General features: G+C 47.2%; 1 protein-coding gene across 1 annotated transcript in view; it reads right to left on the bottom strand.

Annotated features, from left to right (window-relative positions):
* LOC126335838 (pyruvate kinase PKM-like) overlaps positions 1-20,691 on the bottom strand; it is a 153,731-nt gene that overhangs the window by 61,578 nt on the left and 71,462 nt on the right. Inside the window, exon 5 of the mRNA XM_049999307.1 lies at positions 17,828-18,118. Coding sequence (XP_049855264.1) covers positions 17,828-18,118 — 291 coding nt within the window. The remainder of the gene's footprint in view (positions 1-17,827; positions 18,119-20,691) is intronic.

Genomic DNA, 20,691 nt, shown 5'->3' with positions numbered 1-20,691 from the left:
TTGTGCATGCTCTGTTGCCTGTGTCTATATGCCTGTGATTCTGTCAGTGTGATCATGTGATGTATCTGACCCCAGGAATGTGTCAATAAAGTTTCCCCTTCCTGGGACAATGAATTCACGGTGTTCTTATTTCAATTTCCAGGAGTGTAAAACTGACGAGAAAAGAAATTTGTGGCGTAACCTGACTAGAAGAAGGGATCGTTCGACAGGAATCATTCTGAAATGTCAAATGATTATGAACTTAGTACTGGGGCGAAGTGTGGGAGGTAACAATCGCAGAGGGAGACCAAGAGATGAATACAGGAAGCAGATTCAGGAGAATGTAGAGTACAAGAGTTACTTGGAGATGAAGAGGCTTGCACAGGTTACAGCAGCAAGGAGAGTTGCGTCAACTCAATATTCGGAGTGAAGACACAAACTACACTACTGCCATTAAAATTGCTACACCTACAACGTGCTGACATGAGGAAAGTTTCCAACCCATTTCTCATACGCAAATAGCAGTTGACCGGCGTTGCCTGGTGAAACGTAGTCGTGATGCCTCGTGTAAGGAGGAGAAATGCGTACAATTACGTTTCCGACTTTGATAAAGGTCGGATTGTAGCCTATAGCGACTGCGGTTTATCGTATCGCGGCATTGCTGCTCGCGTTGATCGAGATCCAATGACTGTTAGCAGAATACGGAATCTGTGCGTTCAGGAGGGTAATACGGTACGCCGTGCTGGATCCCAACAGCCTCGTATCACTAGCAGTCGAGATGACAAGCATCTTAACCGCATGCCTGTAACGGATCGTGCAGCCACGTCTCAGTCCCTGAGTCAACGGATGGGGCCGTTTGCAAGACAACAACCATCTGCACGAACAGTTCGACGACGTTTGCAGCAGCATGGACTATCAGATCGGAGACCATGGCTGCGGTTACCCTTGACGCCTGCGATGGTGTACTCAACGACGAACCCGGGTGCACAAATGGCAAAACGTTAGTTTTTCGTATGAATCCAGGTGCTGTTTACAGCATCATGATGGTCGCATCCGTGTTTGGTGACATCGCGGTGAACGCACATTGGAAGCGTGTATTCGTCATCGCGATACTGGCGTATCACCCGGTGTGATGGTATGGAGTGCCATTGGTTTCACGTCTCGGTCACCTCTTGTTCGCATTGACAGCACTTTGAACAGTGGACTTTACATTTCAGATGTGTTGCGACCCGTGGCTCTACCCTTCATTTGATCCCTGCTAAACCCTACATTTCAGCAGGATAATGCACGACCGCATGTTGCAGGTCCTGTACGGGCCTTTCTGGATAGACAAAACGTTCCACAGCTGCACTGGTCAGCACATTCTCCAGATCTCTCACCAGTTGAAAACGTCTGGTCAATGGTGGCCGAGCAACTGGCTCGTCACAATACATCAGTCACTACTCTTGATGAACTGTGGTATCGTGTTGAAGCTGCATGGGCAGCTGTACCTGTACGCGCCATCCAAACTCTGTTTGACTCAATGCCCAGGCGTATCAAGGCCGTTATTATGGCCCCAGGTGGTTGTTCTGGGTACTGATTTCTCAGGATCTATGCACCCCAATTGCATTAAAATGTAATCACATGTCAGTTCTAGTATAATATATTTGTTCAAATGGTTCAAATGGCTCTGAGCACTATGGGACTCAACTGCTGTGGTCATCAGTCCCCTAGAACTTAGAACTACTAACTAACCTTAGGACATCACACACATCCATGCCCGAGGCAGGATTCGAACCTGCGACCGTAGCAGTCCCACGGTTCCGGACTGCGCGCCTAGAACCGCGAGACCACCGCGGCCGGCATATATTTGTTCAATGAATACGCGTTTATCATCTACATTTCTTATTGCTGCAGCAAATTTTAATGGCCAGTAGTGTAATAATAATAATAGAGAAATCATAATATAATTTTAAAATAAGTAGTAGAGACAGTGCGTCGAAAACATACACAATTTTATTAACAGTTTTTCGTGGAACACCTATTTACTTCACGTAGAGTGTTGTTAAGGAGTACCTAAGCTAATGGATAACGTCGGAAGTTCCATGATGTTTTTAGTGGATGAAGATGCTGTACACAGAGAAGTCACAAGGCCAAGAAAATGTAGAGAAATTCAGGATGACTTGTTGCAGGGATTAGTAATTGGCAATCAGCATAAACAAATGTTAACAAATTGCTGTGGCGCCACAAACAGCAAGCGCCAACAAGTACTCGCAGCACCACGGCTCGCACGCGGACAGACGGAAGGCCACGGCAACTCAAACCGAGAAGCCGCACTACCAGACCAACAGAGGACAGCACCAGGCGCAGGGTTACGCATACGCGCGCAGCCACACTATGTGACCAAAAGTATCCGGACACCTGGGTAAAAATGACTTACAAGTTCGTGGCGCCCTCCAGCGGTAATGCTGGTATTCAATATGGTGTTGGCCCACCCTAACTTAGCCTTGATGGCAGCTTCCACTCTGGTAGGCATACGTTCAATCAGGTGCTGGAAGGTTCCTTGGGGAATGGCAGTCCATTCTTCGCGAAGTGCTGCACTAAGAAGAGGTATCGATATCGATCGGTGAGGCCTGGTACGAAGTCGGCGTTCCAAAACATCCCAAAGATGTTCTATAGGATGCAATTAAGGACTCTGCGCAGGCCAGTCCATTACAGGGATGTTATTGTCGTGTAACCACTCCGCCACAGGCCGTGCAGTATGAATAGGTGCTAGATCGCGTTGAAAGATGCAATCGCCATCCTCGAATTGCTCTTCAACAGTGGGAAGCAAGAAGGTGCTTAAAACATCAGTGTAGACCTGTGCTCTGATAGTGCCACACAAAACAGCAATGGGTGCAGGCCCTCTCCATGAAAAACACGACCACACCACAATACCAGCTGCTCCGAATTTTACTGTTAGCACTGCACACGCTGACACATGACGTTCCCCAGGCATTCGCCACACGCACATGATTGGAAAAGAGGACAGGTAGTCCCGGTCTTCAAGAGGGGTCGTCGAGCAGATGCGCAAAACTATAGACCTGTATCTCTGACATCGGTCTGTTGTAGAATTTGAGAACATGTTTTTTGCTCGCGTATCATGTCGTTTTTGGAAACCCAGGCGTTCGAAACCCAGGCGTTCGATACAGTTCCGCACTGTCGCCTAATAAACAAAGTAAGAGCCTACGAAATATCAGACCAGCTGTGTGGCTGGATTGAAGAGTTTTTAGCAAACAGAACACAGCATGTTGTTATCAATGGAGAGACGTTTACAGACGTTAAAGTAACCTCTGGCATGCCACAGGGGAGTGTTATGGGACCATTGCTTTTCACAATATATATAAATGACCTAGTAGATAGTGTCGGAAGTTCCTTGCGGTTTTCGCGGATGATGCTGCAGTATACAGAGAAGTTGTAGCGAATTGCAGGAAGATCTGCAGCGGATGGGCACTTGGTTCAGGGAGTGGCAACTGACCCTTAACATAGACAAATGTAATGTATTGAGAATACATAGAAAGAAGAATCCTTTATTGTTTGATTATATATAGCGGAACAAGCACTGGTAGCAGTTACTTCTGTAAAATATCTGGGAGTATGCGTGCGGAACGATTTGAAATGCAATGATCATATAAAATTAATTGTTGATAAGGCGGGTCCCAGGTTGAGATTCATTGGGAGAGTCCTTAGAAAGTGTGGTCCATCAACAAGGGAGGTGGCTTACAAAACACTCGTTCGACCTATACTTGAGTATTGCTCATCAGTGTGGGATCCGTGCCAGATCGGGTTGACAGAGGAGATAGAGAAGATCCAAAGAAGAGCGGCGCGTTTGGTGACAGGGTTATTTGGTAACCGCGATAGCGTTACGGAGATGTTTAGAAACTCAAGTGGCAGACTCTGTAAGAGAGGCGCTCTGCATCGCGGTGTAGGTTGCTCGCCAGTTTTCGAGAGGGTGCGTTTCTGGATGAGGTATCGAATATATTGCTTCCCCCTACTTATACCTCCCGAGGAGATCACGAATGTAAAATTAGAGAGATTCGAGCGCGCACGGAGGCTTTCAGACAGTCGTTCTTCCCGCGAACCATACGCGACTGGAACAGAAAAGGGAGGTAATGACAGTGGCACGTAAAGTGCCCTCCGCCACACACCATTGGGTGGCTTGCTGAGTATAAATGTAGATGTAGATGCCATCAGATCACCACATTGTGTACCATGTTTCGTCACTCCATACAACCTTTTTCCACTGTTCAATTGTCCAATGTTCACCCTCCTTTCACCAAGCGAGGCGTCGTTTGGCATTTACTGACGTGATGTGTGCCTTATGAGCAGCCGCTGGACCATGAAATCCAAGTTCCCTCACCTGGCGCCTGTCATAGTACTTGCAGTGGATCATGATGCAGTTTGGAATTCCTGTGTGATGGTCTGAATAGATGTCTGCCTATTACACATTACGACCCTCTTCAACTGTCGGCGGTGTCTCTCAGTGAGATGGGCGTGTACGCTTTTGGGTTGTACGTGTCCCTTCACGTTTCCACTTCACTATCACATCGGAAACAGTGGACCTAGCGATATTTAGGAGCGTGGAAATCTCGCGTACAGACGTATAACACGAGTGACACAAAAACACCTGACCAGGTTCGAAGTCCATGAGTTCTGCGGAGCACACCATTATGCTCTCTCACGATGTCTAATGATTACTGAGATGCTGATATGGAGTACCCGGCAGTAGGTGGCAGCACAATGCGCGTAATACGAAAAACGTATGTTTTTACAGGTGTCTGGATACTTTTGATCACATAGTGTACGATCAGCGCACGCAGACCGAACTATTACCTACTTCCGCGGATATCGATTGGAGCCAATCACACATGGAGTAACACTCCGTGAGGTATTTGTTTAGGATGGCGCTCTTGCTGCAATTTTTTTTTTTTTCCAGCGCAGCAAGCAGCCCCGGAAAGACGTCGCCATGACATCACTCGCTGCAGTGTGGGTGCCACTCCACTCTCAGCTTCACCAAGGGACCGGACTTCGTCAATGCAATGGTGCCGTACCAGGAGGCCTGGGAATACTCTGCTTCACTACTTCTTCACCGGTTTGATAGTGTCGCTGTTAGTGCTGGTACTGTTTACACGAACTTGGACAATTTCTCTGGTTCTCTCATCGGTACATTATCAGCCAAGTACGATTTCAAGAAATTCCAAGTGTTGTGATTCCATTACAATTTTTGTACTTTGTCTGCTAAGACTAAGGATTTAAACTTTTGGTTCCTATTTCAGAACTTAACTTTGTTCAGTAACTGGGAAACCTTACGCTACACTTCAGATTTTAATTTGCTCTAACTTATAAACTTTACTTTTGTGGAACCCTGAAGTTGTGTTTGTTGTTGATCACTCATTTCAAGACGACACAAGTTTGTTTCTTTGGAAGTTAATGATTGTGTTACGTTAGGACAAGTGGGATTACGTTTGTGACACATAAAATGTTTACAATAAAACTTCTTAACGGTGCGCCTGATGTATCTTCGTGTGATATTTTCGTTGGAACGTGACATATCACATATTACGCATAAATAAGCAGAAAGACCCATTATTGTATGATTAAACGATTCCAGCCGCGGGGGAAAGCTGTGCGATCTTAGACGCCTTGCCATGGTTCAGGCGCCTCTCCTCCTTGGAGGTTCGAGTCCTCCCTCGGGGCCGGCCGGAGTGGCCGTGCGGTTCTAGGCACTACAGTCTGGAACCGCGAGACCGCTACGGTCGCAGGTTCGAATCCTGCCTCGTGCATGGTTGTGTGTGATGTCCTTAGGTTAGTTAGGTTTAAGTAGTTCTATGTTCTAGGGGACTGATGACCTTTGAAGTTAAGTCCCATAGCGTTCAGAGCCATTTGAACCTCCCTCGGGATTGGGCGTGTGTGTTGTCCTTAGCGTAACTTAGATTAAGTAGTGTGTAAGGCTAGGAACCAATGACCTCAGCAGTTTGGTCCCAGATGTAATTACCACAAATTTCCAAAATTTAAACGATTCCAGTACAATCAGTGGAAGCAGTTACTTCGACAAAAGCTCTGAGAGTATTGTACCGAGGGATTTAAAATGGAACGACCACATAAAACTATTAGCAGTAAGACAGATGCCAGACTGAGATTCACTTTTAGAATCCTCAGGGAATGTAGTTCACCAACAAAGGCTGTATGTCAGTTTGATAGAGGAAACACAGACGATGCAAGAAACAGCAGCACAATTCGTTAGCCGTTCATGCAGAAAACGTCACCGAGATGCTCAGCCACTTCCAGTGGCAGACACTGAAAGAGAGATGTTCTGCGTCTCGGTGTGTTTTACTATTAAACTTGTGAGAGTGTACCTTCGTAGAAAGCCAGCTAATGTACACTGATTAACAATTGTGACCACTGCCCACCGCGACGTTGGAGGTCGCTTGGTGGAGTTGCGAGCACGTGACGCGGTAACAAAAATACGAAAGGGAAGAAAACACGAGCGGGGGATCACCCTAACGAGGATATGGGCTGTGAATGGGGAAATTCATTGAGATAAGCTACTTTGACAAAAGGCTAGATTGTTTCGCAGTGCCTATGAACGAGTATATCGGAAACGGCTAAGATGGTCGAATGTTCACGTGCTGCTGTCGTCAGCGTATACGGAAAGAAGTAAGAGGACAGTGAAACTACCACTAGGCGCTAAATGTTGTACGTCCACTAACCTTCACAGAACGTGGGGTTAGTAGGCTTGTATGCTCTGTAAAGTAGGATAGATGGTGATCTGAGGTATTTCTGCCGAAAGAGCACAATGCTGGTGCATGCACAAGAGTTTCGTAGCACATCTTTCACCAGACATTGTTGAACATGGAGCTCTGCAGCAGATCACCCCTACGTATTCACATATTGATCCAACGACAACGTCAATTACGATTGCAGTGGGTACAGGACCATCGGGACACGACGGTCGATCAATGGTAACGTGGCGGCTCTTCGGGTGCATCACATTTTTGCTAAACTATTGCGATGGTCGTCTCCACAAACGCCGTCATTGAGGTGAACGGCGGCTCGAAATGTGCAGCACGCCACGGACGCAGATTGGTAGGAGCAGTATTATGCTACGGTAGACATTTTTCTGCACTTGAGTGGGACCTGTGGTAGTAATCTAAGACACGCTGACAACTGCGAACCATCTTCATTCCGTATGCTTCATATATTCGTCGATGGCGATGTCTTCTTTCGGCAGCATAATTGTCCGTGTTTCGGAGCCAGAACCGTGCTACAGCGGTTTGAGGAAAACTGTTGTGAACTCACGCTGATGTCTCGAAAAACACATTTGCCCCATAATACCTTGGTATATTCTGTTCAAGATGCTGCTGCGCCTAATTCTGGAATACGCAGTTGTTGTCTGGGGAAACGCGGCCGATACACACAGTGGATGTAAAATAGAGTTCTCAAACGCACTTGCACCTACCTCAGGATTTTCCCACGGTGAAACCTCAACAGGTGGCCGGGATACCTTACCTCCAGGAGTGGTTTAGTCGATCGGCCGATGAGTTCTATGACAAATGAAGGACGTCACGGAATCGGCTCTTCTGCAACTTGGGTACTAGGCTATAGGGCCCACAACGGCACCAGGTGACCACAGCTGTTGCCAGAATAACATGTTCTTCTGACTTTCTCATGTGATTTAGTTTCTGTGTTTCAGATCGACAGGAGAATGGACTGCCAAATACGTTAGCAACGGACATTCAATAGCTCTAAGCACTATGGGACTTTTCTTAGGTCATCAGTCCCATAGACTTAGAACTACTAAAACCTAACTAACCTAAGGACATCACACACATCCATTCCCGAGGCATGTAGCAGGAGCACGGTTCCGGACTGAAGCGCCTAGAACCGCTCGGCCACAGCGGCCGTCTGGACATTCAATGTCTGAAAGAAAATCTCGCTGGACACAGCCTTTACCATATTCAGGAGAACAGGATTTCTCGTGAAGAAGATCGATGATAGCGAACAGATTACTTTAGGGGTAAAGGTTGTGCTGTCTGACTTTGCCTGTGAATGTTATGTAAATACCGCCTCCGAAAGGTAGTCACCGCCGACAGTAACCACCGTAACCGCAAGCACAGAAACACTACATCGGCTACCTAAGGGCTCTGCACCTAAGGGATTACGGCAGCCACCATGGAAGAAGGAATAATGTAAGCCGCCCTTAAAGCTGCAGCAGATGAAGTCAGTCGGCCGTTAAACAGACGCCGAACAACAAGGTGAGAGTAACGCATCGTGCCGACATCCCATCTGTCGCGCATACCTTCATGCAAAACCGATTCCGTTGACTGTGAGATGAGATAATTCAGTCACCTCAGCCTACAACTTTCTCAGCATTACTTAGTCGTGTCTCCGACCAATCAAATCAGTTCTGTGTTTTGTATTTGTATTGATGATATTATAATAAATGCTTCCATTTTTAATCCTTCAGTTAATTTCTTTTACTACTCTGCTTGACAATTGCTAAGGAAAAGCGAAACTGTTGGACCTTAATAATCAAGGGCAGTGAAGTACGACATGAAATATACTACATGCGTAGTAGTGGTGGAGCGGTATATTTATGATGAAAAATTTAGCCACATAGCAAAACAGGATAACAGACAGAAATAACGGCCATATTTGACACCGGTCAGACTCCCGGCATAAAGGCCGACTCTCAGTAGGGAATATGCTCTCCGCGGGCACTGGTGCACATTTTGCACCTGTTATTCATGCCGGTTACCAAACTGTTGAGAAGTCCTTGGGGGATATTGTCCCACTCCCTTCTTAAAGCGGTTTTCAGTTCTTGCACGGTTCGAGAAGGGGATATTCGGTGGGTAACACGTCTGCCTAGAGCATCCCAGGTATGCTCCATAGGTTTTCGGTCTGGGGAATATACAGGTCATTCCGTACATTTAGGATCTTCAGTTCTACATCTACATCTGCATAGATACTCCGCAAACCATCGTACGGTGCGTGGCGGAGGGTACCCTGTACCACTGCTCGACATTTCCCCTGCTGTTTAACTCGGAAATAGAGCGAGGGAAAAACGATTGTCTGTACCCGTCCGTATGAGCCCTAATTTCTCGTGTCTTATCTTCGTGGCCGTTATGCGCGCTGTATGTTGGCGGCAGTAGAATAGCTCGGCATTCAGCTTCAAATACCGGCCCTCTAAATTTTCTCAATACTGTTTCACGAAAAAAACATCGTCTTCCCTCCAGAGATCCCCATTTGAGCTCCCGAAGTAAGTATACAAAAGCGCAGGTGACTCCAGTAGAATAGCTCGGCATTCAGCTTCAAATACCGGCCCTCTAAATTTTTCAGTACTGTTTCACGAAAAAAACATCGTCTTCCCTCCAGAGATCCCCATTTGAGCTCCCGAAGTAAGTATACAAAAGCGCAGGTGACTCCAGTATACAAGAAAGGTAAAAGAACGGACCCGCAGAATTACAGACCAATATTCCTAACTTCTGTTTCAGTGTGTCCGCTCCTCAGAAGTCCTGTGAGAGTGGACAGGACACGTCCTCCAGAAAAAAATTGGGGACATACCGCACCGCTAAACAGGCGGACATGATCCAGAATGATCTCTCTGCAATACCATTGTGCTGCAACAGTATCACATGCGAAGATAAGCAGTAGTGTTCGATCATTGTGCATAATACACGCCCACAACATAACACCTAGGCCTTACCGATAACGTTCATGAGAATTCTGTGGTGTGTAACGTGTTCCCCTCTCCCTCCACACTAACTGGTGGCCACAGTGAAACGGGATTCGTAGATGAACATCATTTTGGAGCAGTGTTGCAGGACCCCAACCAAAGTGCTGCCTACGCCAACGAACTCTTTCACGACAACGGCTTGGCTGAAGTGGGATGCATTAACAGGCTTCCGAACCTGCAAACCAACCTGATTTTTTCGCCATATAATTGTTCCGCGAGCGATCTGGCTTGGAGTGAGACGTTTGTTCCTTTTCGTCACAGTCAACGGAATCAGCTTTGCATGAAGGTATGTGGGTCTACGTATCGATTCTCTTGCGTTGTGGTGATCCGTCTTTCACATGGGATTTCCAGTTACCACCGACCTTTTCTAATCGTGAGATGACACTTTTGGACATACCCATTAATGTGGCCACCGAAGTGATACTTTGACCATCTTCGAGGCGTCCAGCTTCTCGTCTAAATTCGTAAGCACTCAAATGGTGTATTGCAAATACACTCCTGGAAATGGAAAAAAGAACACATTGACACCGGTGTGTCAGACCCACCATACTTGCTCCGGACACTGCGAGAGGGCTGTACAAGCAATGATCACACTCACGGCACAGCGGACACACCAGGAACCGCGGTGTTGGCCGTCGAATGGCGCTAGCTGCGCAGCATTTGTGCACCGCCGCCGTCAGTGTCAGCCAGTTTGCCGTGGCATACGGAGCTCCATCGCAGTCTTTAACACTGGTAACATGCCGCGACAGCGTGGACGTGAACCGTATGTGCAGTTGACGGACTTCGAGCGAGGGCGTATAGTGGGCATGCGGGAGGCCGGGTGAACGTACCGCCGAATTGCTCAACACGTGGGGCGTGAGGTCTCCACAGCACATCGATGTTGTCGCCAGTGGTCGGCGGAAGGTGCACGTGCCCGTCGACCTGGGACCGGACCGCAGCGACGCACAGATGCACGCCAAGACCGTAAGATCCTACGCAGTGCCGTAGGGGACCGCACCGCCACTTCCCAGCAAATTAGGGACACTGTTGCTCCTGGGGTACCGGCGAGGACCATTCGCAACCGTCTCCATGAAGCTGGGCTACGGTCCCGCACACCGTTAGGCCGTCTTCCGCTCACGCCCCAACATCGTGCAGCCCGCCTCCAGTGGTGTCGCGACAGGCGTGAATGGAGAGACGAATGGAGACGTGTCGTCTTCAGCGATGAGAGTCGCTTCTGCCTTGGTGCCAATGATGGTCGTATGCGTGTTTGGCGCCGTGCAGGTGAGCGCTACAATCAGGACTGCATACGACCGAGGCACACAGGGCCAACACCCGGCATCATGGTGTGGGGAGCGATCTCCTACACTGGCCGTACACCTCTGGTGATCGTCGAGGGGACACTGAATAGTGCACGGTACATCCAAACCGTCATCGAACCCATCGTTCTACCATTCCTAGACCGGCAAGGGAACTTGCTGTTCCAACAGGACAATGCACGTCCGCATGTATCCCGTGCCACCCAACGTGCTCTAGAAGGTGTAAGTCAACTACCCTGGCCAGCAAGATCTCCGGATCTGTCCCCCATTGAGCATGTTTGGGACTGGATGAAGCGTCGTCTCACGCGGTCTGCACGTCCAGCACGAACGCTGGTCCAACTGAGGCGCCAGGTGGAAATGGCATGGCAAGCCGTTCCACAGGACTATATCCAGCCTCTCTACGATCGTCTCCATGGAAGAATAGCAGCCTGCATTGCTGCGAAAGGTGGATATACACTGTACTAGTGCCGACATTGTGCATGCTCTGTTGCCTGTGTCTATGTGCCTGTGGTTCTGTCAGTGTGATCATGTGATGTATCTGACCCCAGGAATGTGTCAATAAAGTTTCCCCTTCCTGGGACAATGAATTCACGGTGTTCTTATTTCAATTTCCAGGAGTGTATGTTGCCGTACCACACCGTATGTCACACTAATCGGTTCCACAACAACCTTCATCAAACACTGTACTGCATGAATTGTCGGATGCATGGAGAACGTTCGTGCACAGGCTTCACTGCAGTTAACACATCTCACCATCTACATTTAATTTTACTATTATTTGCCAGGTTTTCCGTAGCTGTTGTTGATTGTTCCGTAGAAACTGGCGGTTGTTTCTCAGCAAGTGTCAATTAGTGTACATTTGGTGCCTAGAGTGGCTTGATTTCATATTAATTTCTATGATTTTTTTAATAAGGCGTTGTATTGACCACAGTGCGTACCAATCGGTTTTAAGGAATCAGCCCAGTAAGATGGACCGAGCGAGGTGGCGCATTGGTTAGCACATTGGACTCGGATTCGGGAGGACGACGGTTCAATCTCGCGTCCGGCCATCCTGATTTACTCGTAGGTTTCCCGTGATTTCCCTAAATCGCTCCATGCAAATGCCGGGATGGTTCCTCTCAAAAGCCACAGCCAACTTCCTTCCCTATCCTTCCTTAATTCGATGAGACCAATGACCTCGCTGTCTGGTCTCCTCCCCCAAAAAACCCCTACCCAGTAAGATGGGTTGATGCCCGCCCGGTTAGCTGTGTGGTCTAAAGCACTGCTTTCCGGGGGCAGGGGGGGGGGGGGGGGACGCTTGCCGGTCACCGGCACGAATCCGCCCGGCGCATTAGTGTCGAGGTCCGGCGTGCCAGCCAGTCTGTGGATGGTTTTAAGGCGATTTTCCATCTGCCTCGGCGAATGCGGGCTGATTCCACGTATACCGCCTCAGTTACACTATGTACCCGACTGCTGCACAAACATTTTCTTCGCGTATGCATACACCATAATTACTCGACCACGCAAACATTGGAGCTACACTCGTCTGGTGTGAGACGTTCCCGAGGAGGGGGGGAAGGGGGGCTAGAGGGGGGGGGGGGGGGGAGTTCACTGAGGGGCGATCCGCACAATAACCCTAGGTTCGGTGTGGGGCGGCAGTGGTGTGAGTGGACTGCTGTAGCCTGTTATGGAATTGTATACCACTGAGGGCTGCGGCGGGGACGAAGCCTCTCCCTCGTTTCTAGATCCCCAGTTCCGTACAATACAATACGATACAATGCTGGGTTGACCTGGAAATATGATGGAGTGACAGAAAGCGACTCCTGTGTTTTAATGTGCCCATGACGCATCGTGAAAGTTACCCAAATTGTTGGTGCATCAACATGGACTGACCAAAGTGTCTACAAGGAATGATGGACCATTCGCAACCAAGTAACAGAGTGTAAGAATAGTAGTCATAAAAAGAGCCTAACAGACAGGGAGAAGAGACGAGTCAATGACAACAGGCTTCAATGCCGACGAGAACTGGTGACATCACTGAATGCAGGTCCATTTCAGCCACTTTACAATTGAACATTGTGAAGGGAACTGCAAGCAACGGATATTTTGAGCCGGACACCTCGAAAAAGGCCATTTTTCACAGTGATATACGAAACTGCGGTTTTTTGGTGGGGCATACAGCACAGAGCCTGGGGAGTATATGACTGGGCCCGTACAGAGTCGCCCGACAAGTCGCTACTTTGCCTTTTTTAAAGGTGTCGAGTGAACCAACAGCCCAAGAAACCTATAACCCACAATATGTGGAAGATTTAGTTCAGTCTGCATTTAGTTCTGTAGTATTTTGAGGGCGTTTTTCGTACTATGACTTGGGTCCACTCTTTCAAGTTATCGTGAATATGCACATGGATGTTTATTACACTATTCTCCATGAGTAAGTGTTGCATTTTCTTCTAAATATCCATGATGAGTACACTCTGGACACACCTGTCTTGCAAGATGACTACAGCCAGGTCCAGATGGCTGTACGGATACGTACCTGATTTGATGAACACTCAGGCACTCTTTCACATCTCGACTGGCATTCTAAATTGCCCAGTATCTGTTTCATAGGAAATGCCGGTAACTAAGTGGAACAGTGAATCAAATGTATGAAAAGTGTTCAAATGAAAAGATGTGAAACATCATAGCAACTAAAGCGGCTGAAATTTGCATATCCCAAGGTAATTAGACATCTAGTAATGCGAATGTAGTCTCCGGCGTAGTTCTGCGCATGCGCGGGTACATGACTCGGGAAAGAAGCAGGTAGTTTTGTGTTCCGTCCATATGATGCAGCACTATGTGTGAGGATATCATGGCGTTCACATTGCAAAATTCGACGATTCGGAGGCAGCGATGTGGTATCAGATATTTGACTATGGAAGGGGCTAAACCAGCCGATATTCATCGCCGGATGGTGGCCGTATATGTGGGAGACTGTGCGTCGAATAAGTCAGTGAGAAAGTGGAACGCCTATTTTCGTGAAGGCCGCGAGTATTTGAGTGATGATCCGAGACCAACGCAGGCAAATAAGGTAATCACGGCCGAACACATCGACAAGGTGAGCTACCTCGTGAGATGTTATCGGCGTGCCACAACACTAATTTAGGCAGTGATGGTGGGGGCCATTGTGGGAAAAGTGTGGACAAATGCGCAGGACAGGCTGGGTTACCGGAAGATGTGCGTGCAGTGGGTTCCGGAGAAGCTCGGAAAACCTCAAAACAATCTGCGTATGGAGCTAACACTGCAACACCTGTTCCAGTATCATGAAGACCCTACTTTCCTGGAGCGTCTCGTCACCGGTGACGAGAGCTACTGCCATCACTGGAAGCCAGAGACATTTCAGGACAGCATGCAGTGGAAGCATGCGTCGTCACCTCACCCTAAAAAAATGCAAAGCTGTGCCCTCAGCAGGCAAGTTGATGCTCATCGTCTTTTCCGACTTCCGAAGTCCCTCCCATACAAATCGAATTCCTCGTGTACGAAAAAGACCCAGTGACGCGTACTGTGAGACACTCCCTAGCCTACGTGAGTCCATCAAGAGCAAACTGCCTGGGCTGCTCACGAAGGGAGTACATCTGCTCCACGAAAGCGGTCGTTCGCACGTCTCCAAGGTCACACAAAATGTAATGGCCATATGCAATTGGCAACAGTTTCGGCACCCGCCACACAGCCCAGACGTTTCGCTCATTGATTTTCATGTGTTTGGTCCTCTAAAAAGTATCTCAGAAGGAAGCGCTTCAATTTGGATAGCAACCTGAAGGACACAGCGGAGGACTAGCTCCTGTCCCAGCCACAGGAATTGTGGGAACAGAGAATCCTTCGGCTCATGAAACGGTAGGCAGTAGTGCTCAAGCCACTGGTGATTACTTAAAGACGTCAGTTTGCAACTGTACTCGGATTCGTTCACTACCTATTTTTCACGTAGCTCATCTGCAAAGGGGGTTGCATTTGCGCCCCTACTATTGAGTCATATATTGGCTAGCTTATGAACAGCAGTGAACTGAACTATACACGTTCAGGTTGAAACTTATTTATTCAAAAGAAAGACTTTAACTTTGTGGTCATGCCCGAGGCAGGATTCGAACCTGCGGCCGCAGCAGTCCCGCGGTTCCGGACTGAGCGCCTAGAACCGCTAGACCACCGCGGCCGGCATGTACAAATACTGTAATAATCGGTGCAATTCGTACACTGTTTGTCTCACACCAACACACACTCACTTTGTTCCTTCACATACACTGGCGTCCATGCTTACACTCGCGGCACTTTCCCGCTACCAACTTACCACCACAACGGACCAACGACAAAAGACACGATTTTCCCACTCATATCCACAGTCCTGAGTTAGGTCACGCGACACTGAATTTGTCAAAATAATCCCTGAACATGGCCATAATTCGTTTAAAATTTTTATAAGATTTAAATACTTAAATGTAAATACATTATATAATTCTACACATTTATCACCACACGTCTATAATTCGTTTGCAATTAAAAGAAAACCAAAACACTATGCAACGGAACTACAACGTCCATCAAAACACAAAACAAGTATTTTCCGGTGTATTTTGCCCAACATGTTATCTGTGCTGCTGTGCTTTAAATTTAAATTACGAACTACTTGAAACAGCTCCATATTATCTCCTGTTACCTTACAAGCTATACCCATAGTGTTGTTCCGTACCTTTTATTTCGAACATCGAGCATATCAGTCAACATCCTCGCAGTTCGGAGGCTCTACAGAAAAATTAATGACAAATGATTGGCCTCAGCTGGATGCTGCACAGCTACAGAAGCTTGCCGACTCTCTTCCTCATTGAACTGAGACTCGAGGTGGCGTCTCATGGTAGTGCCATGATGGCTCCAGAGGGTGATCCGATATGTTTATACAGGGTGTTACAATAAGGTACGGCGAAGCTATCAGGAAACATTGCTCACACAAAAAGAAAGAAAATATGTTATGTGGACATTTGTCCGGAAACGCATACTTTCCATGTTAGAGCTCATTTTATTACTTCTCTTCAAATCACACTAATCATGGGATGCAAACACACAGCAACAGAACGTACCAGCGTGACTTCAAACACTTTGTTACAGCAAATGTTCAAAATGTCATCCATTAGCGAGGATACATGCATCCACCCTCCGTCGCATAGAATCCCTGATGCGCTGATGCAGCCCTGGAGAATGGCGTATTGTATCACAGCCGTCCACAATACGAGCACGAAGGGTCTCTACATTTGGTACCGGGGTTCCGTAGACAAGAGCTTTCAAATGTCCCCATAAATGAAAGTCAAGAAGGCTGAGGTCAGGAGAGCGTGGAGGCCATGGAATTGGTCCGTCTATACCAATCCATCGGTCATCGAATCTGTTGTTGAGAAGCGTACGAAGACTTCGACTGAAATGTGCAGGAGCTCCATCGCGCAGGAACCACATGTTGTGTCGTACTTGTAAACGCACATGTTGTAGCAGCACAGGTAGAGTATCCCGCATGAAATCAAGATAACGTGCTCCATTGAGCATAGGTGGAAGAACATGGGGCCCAATCAAGACATCACCGACAATGCCTGCCCAAAGGTTCACAGAAAATCTGTGTTGATGACGTGATTGCACAATTGCGTGCGGATTCTCGTCACCCCACACATGTTGATTGTGAAAATTTACAATTTGATCACGTTGGAATGAAGCCTCATCCGTAAAGAGAACATTTGCGCTGAAATGAGGATTGACACATTGTTGGATGAACCATTCGCAGAAGTGTACCCGTGGAGGCCAATCAGCTGCTGATAGTGCCTGCACACGCTGTACACGGTACGGAAACAACTGGTTCTACCGTAGCACTCTCCATACATTGACGTGGTCAACGTTACCTTGTACAGCAGCAACTTCTCTGACGCTGACATTAGGGTTATCGTCAAGTGAACAACAAGAATTGCCTCGTCCATTGCAGGTGTCCTCGTCGTTCTAGGTCTCCCCCAGTCGCGAGTCATGGGCTGGAGTGTTCCGTGCTCCCTAAGGCGCCGATCAATTGATTCGAATGTAATCCAGTCGGGACTTCTTCGTTCTGGAAATCTGTCTCGATACAAACGTACCGCGCCACGGCTATTGCCCCGTGCTAATCCATACATCAAATGGGCATCTGCCAACTCCGCATTTGTAAACATTGCACTGACTGCACAATCACGTTCGTGATGAACACTAAACTGTTGACGCTACGTACTGATGTGCTTGATGCTAGTACTGTAGAGCAATGAGTGCATTTCAACACAAACACCGAAGTCAACATTACCTTCCTTCAATTGGGCCAACTGGCGGTGAATCGATGAAGTACAGTACATACTGATGAAACTAAAATGAGCTCTAACATGGAAATTAAGCGTTTCCGGACACATGTCCACATAACATCTTTTCTTTATTTGTGTGTGAGGAATGTTTACTGAAAGTTTGGACGTTCCTTTTCGTAACACCCTGTAGATGTATATAGAAGTGGAGCAACATGCTTTTATTCAGTAACAATAGTGGTTCATGTGCAAAACAGAAGATGAATGCTCCGCGAGCTGTGAGTCCACAAGCAGGGAGCACGCGATCTTCCTCTGATGGTTCACTGAATGACCGACAAACAGTGGAACACGAGCGAGCATCTGCGAATGCTACCTCAGTATGGCTGAATGCTGTTTGCCTGCACTCGCCTAGCGTTCACAACAGAGGTACCGCTCGTTCGCACGCGTTTGCATTGGAGTAAAGTAGACTTTTTACTAGCTGCAGTAGTGTAGCTGTTGCGCACCTGGCGGTCCTCTATCTTGGCGAATACGAAGATGTGAGTGGGGCGCGCGGGCAGTAACGCCTTGCGCACCTCCTGCACGTCGCTGGCGCAGCGCGCGCGCGACACGAACACGATGTGCACCCCCAGCTGGACCGCCACCTGCAGCGCGGCGCGGTCCACCTCGGACAGGCTGCCCTCCTCGCCCTCCACCTCCGCCACCGCCGCCATCGCCGCGTCGGGCAGCGAGATGGGCCGACCTGGGCCCAGCACGCCGCCCATCTCGACGCGGCACAGCACGTAGTTGTAGCCCACCTGCGCGCCCATTTCCCAGCTGTCACTCACCGCACGGCGTGCCCCGAGATACAACAGCTGTCACGGGATACACTGAGGCGACAGAAGGCGTGACGTAGTGATATGCACGTATACAGACGGCGTTAGTTGAGCGTGTACAACGTATGAAAGTGCAGTGCATTGGCGAAGCTGTCATTTGTACTCACAAGGAGACGGCACGACCGTGGGATCGGGGATTTGTCCGAAATTTTGTGTGGTGAAAGTGGACCCCTAACACTCCACGTGGTTAAAATATTCGGACGCACTACCCGGAGAATCCCGGGAAAAATCGATCCAAAGTTTCTTAGGTGTCATATGAGTACAAAATGTTAGTGCATTGCCGAACCGCCGTGTGTCCCAGATGTTGTCTTCAACATAATGAGTATAGACCAGGAACTGGATTCGTAGTAGAGAGGGAATGAGTTGGGTCACGTTCCCGACCCTAATCTCACCTGCAAGTCACACATGAGAAATAAATCAGTAGTGCAGCAGATACAAGAATATGGCGACAAACATCTGGTGTCTGATATAAAGGAATATCTTGAACTCCCCATGGATGCGTTTAGAAGACTGGAACTGACAAAAATAACAAGGCAGTGAAGTAATTTGCGATGTCGCTGTTCGGGACTGCTCTTCTGTCCATGTGATGTATCCTGGAAGGAACACACATCAAGGATTTACTGAATGATTAATTTGGTTCTGGGAAATGATGATGAGGAACAAGCTGCAGAAGAAGAAAATGTGCTGCTGATCTGCCACCAGTTGAAGGTGACAGGGAAGGTGCTAAATTGTGCTACTGCTAAAGACTCATTTTTTTGAATGCTGTAATTTATGACTGAAATTATCTGTCACCTTATTTATGTCATTTTATTGTAGCCATTTTTGTTACTGTTTTTGTGGAATTAAAAAAAAAGAAGATGTTTAGGGCTCGTACTCTTACGCCAGAGGTTTCGGGTTCGATTCCTCCTCCGGCACTTCTTCTTTTTTCTTGTGTTTCATTGTCTTTTGTTATTCCACCAATTATTCAGAAAGTTTCCCAAACCTACATTATTTTTAACAAATTAGTTACATTATTGAATAAAAATTATTTTATTTTTGTCCAACAACACAATTCATGGCGGTGGGTTTTCCATTTTTCATTGTAAAGTATATGAGGAAGAAATATTGGGATTTTAATCAGAATAACAAAGACGATTGGGAAACATTCAATTTTTATACACATAATAATTATAAACAAGAACCGCAGTGGTAATTATCGTAAAAACAATCAAAGCAATAATTTTTGCGACATCTTGCGCAACATATAGTAACGGATTTTTTACAATCACTGGGCGTTTGCAATAAATCTGTACAAAAACATGCCCCATTAACATTTACGAAAATGTTTTGAGTTTCTGGTAATTTGAGGCAAACCAGGAATATTGAATCATGTCTCGGAATATCGGTGACGGTAATTGATGGTGAATTATAGAATGAATTATTATACAATCTTCCCGGGAATTAATTTCACGATTCTCCTGTAACAATGCGCTGCAATTTTGCAAGCAACAGAAGAAAAAACAATTAGCGAAGAAGGAATCGAACCCGTGACCTCTGGCGTAACGGTCTGAGCGTTAACCATGTAGGTCAAACTGCGGCACGAGAATGGGCTAACATTTTATTCTCATACGGCACCTAAGAAACTTTGGATCGATTTTTCCCGGGATTTTCCGAGTAGTGCGTCCTAATGTTTTAACCACGTGTGGTGTTAGGAGTCCTCTTTCACCACACAAAATTTCGGACATATCCCAGACCCCACGGTCGTGCCGTCTCCTTGTCAGCTGATTAATGTGAAAAGTTTTCTGAATGATTACGGCCGCATAACGGGAATTAACAGACTTTGAACACGGAATGGTAATTGGAGCTAGGCACATGGGACATTCCATTATGGAAATCGTAAGGTAATTCAATATTCCGAGACACACAGTGTCAAGAGTGCGCAGGGAGTACCAAATTTCACGCATTACCTCTCACCACAGACAATGCGGTTGCCGACGGCCTTCACTTAACGACCGGGAGCAGCTGTTTTGCATAGAATTGTCAATGCTAACAGGCAGCAACATACAAGATGACCTGGACAGGATTTGTGATTGGTGTAAAGAATGGCAGGTAACTCTAAATATAGATAAATGTAAATTAATGCAGATGAATAGGAAAAAGAATCCTGTAATGTTTGGATACTCCATTATTAGTGTAGCGCTTGACACAGTCACGTCGATTAAATATTTGGGCGTAACATTGCAGAGCGATATGAAGTGGGACAAGCATGTAATGGCAGTTGTGGGGAAGGTGGATAGTCGTCTTCGGTTCATTGGTATAATTTTGGGAAGATGTGGTTCATCAGTAAAGGAGTCCGCCTATAAAACACAAATACGACCTATTCTTGAGTACTGCTCGAGCGTTTGGGATCCCTATCAGGTCGGATTGAGGGAGGACATAGAAACAATTCGGAGGCGAGCTGCTAGATTTGTTACTAGTAGGTTCGATTATCACGCGAGTGTTACGGAAATGCTTCA

This window comes from Schistocerca gregaria, chromosome 2 (assembly GCF_023897955.1).
Source record: "Schistocerca gregaria isolate iqSchGreg1 chromosome 2, iqSchGreg1.2, whole genome shotgun sequence".
In the NCBI taxonomy this organism is placed as follows: Eukaryota; Metazoa; Arthropoda; class Insecta; order Orthoptera; family Acrididae; genus Schistocerca; species Schistocerca gregaria.
The sequence above is the reverse complement of the archived record's forward strand: the minus strand, read 5'-3'. Positions and strand labels throughout refer to the sequence as shown.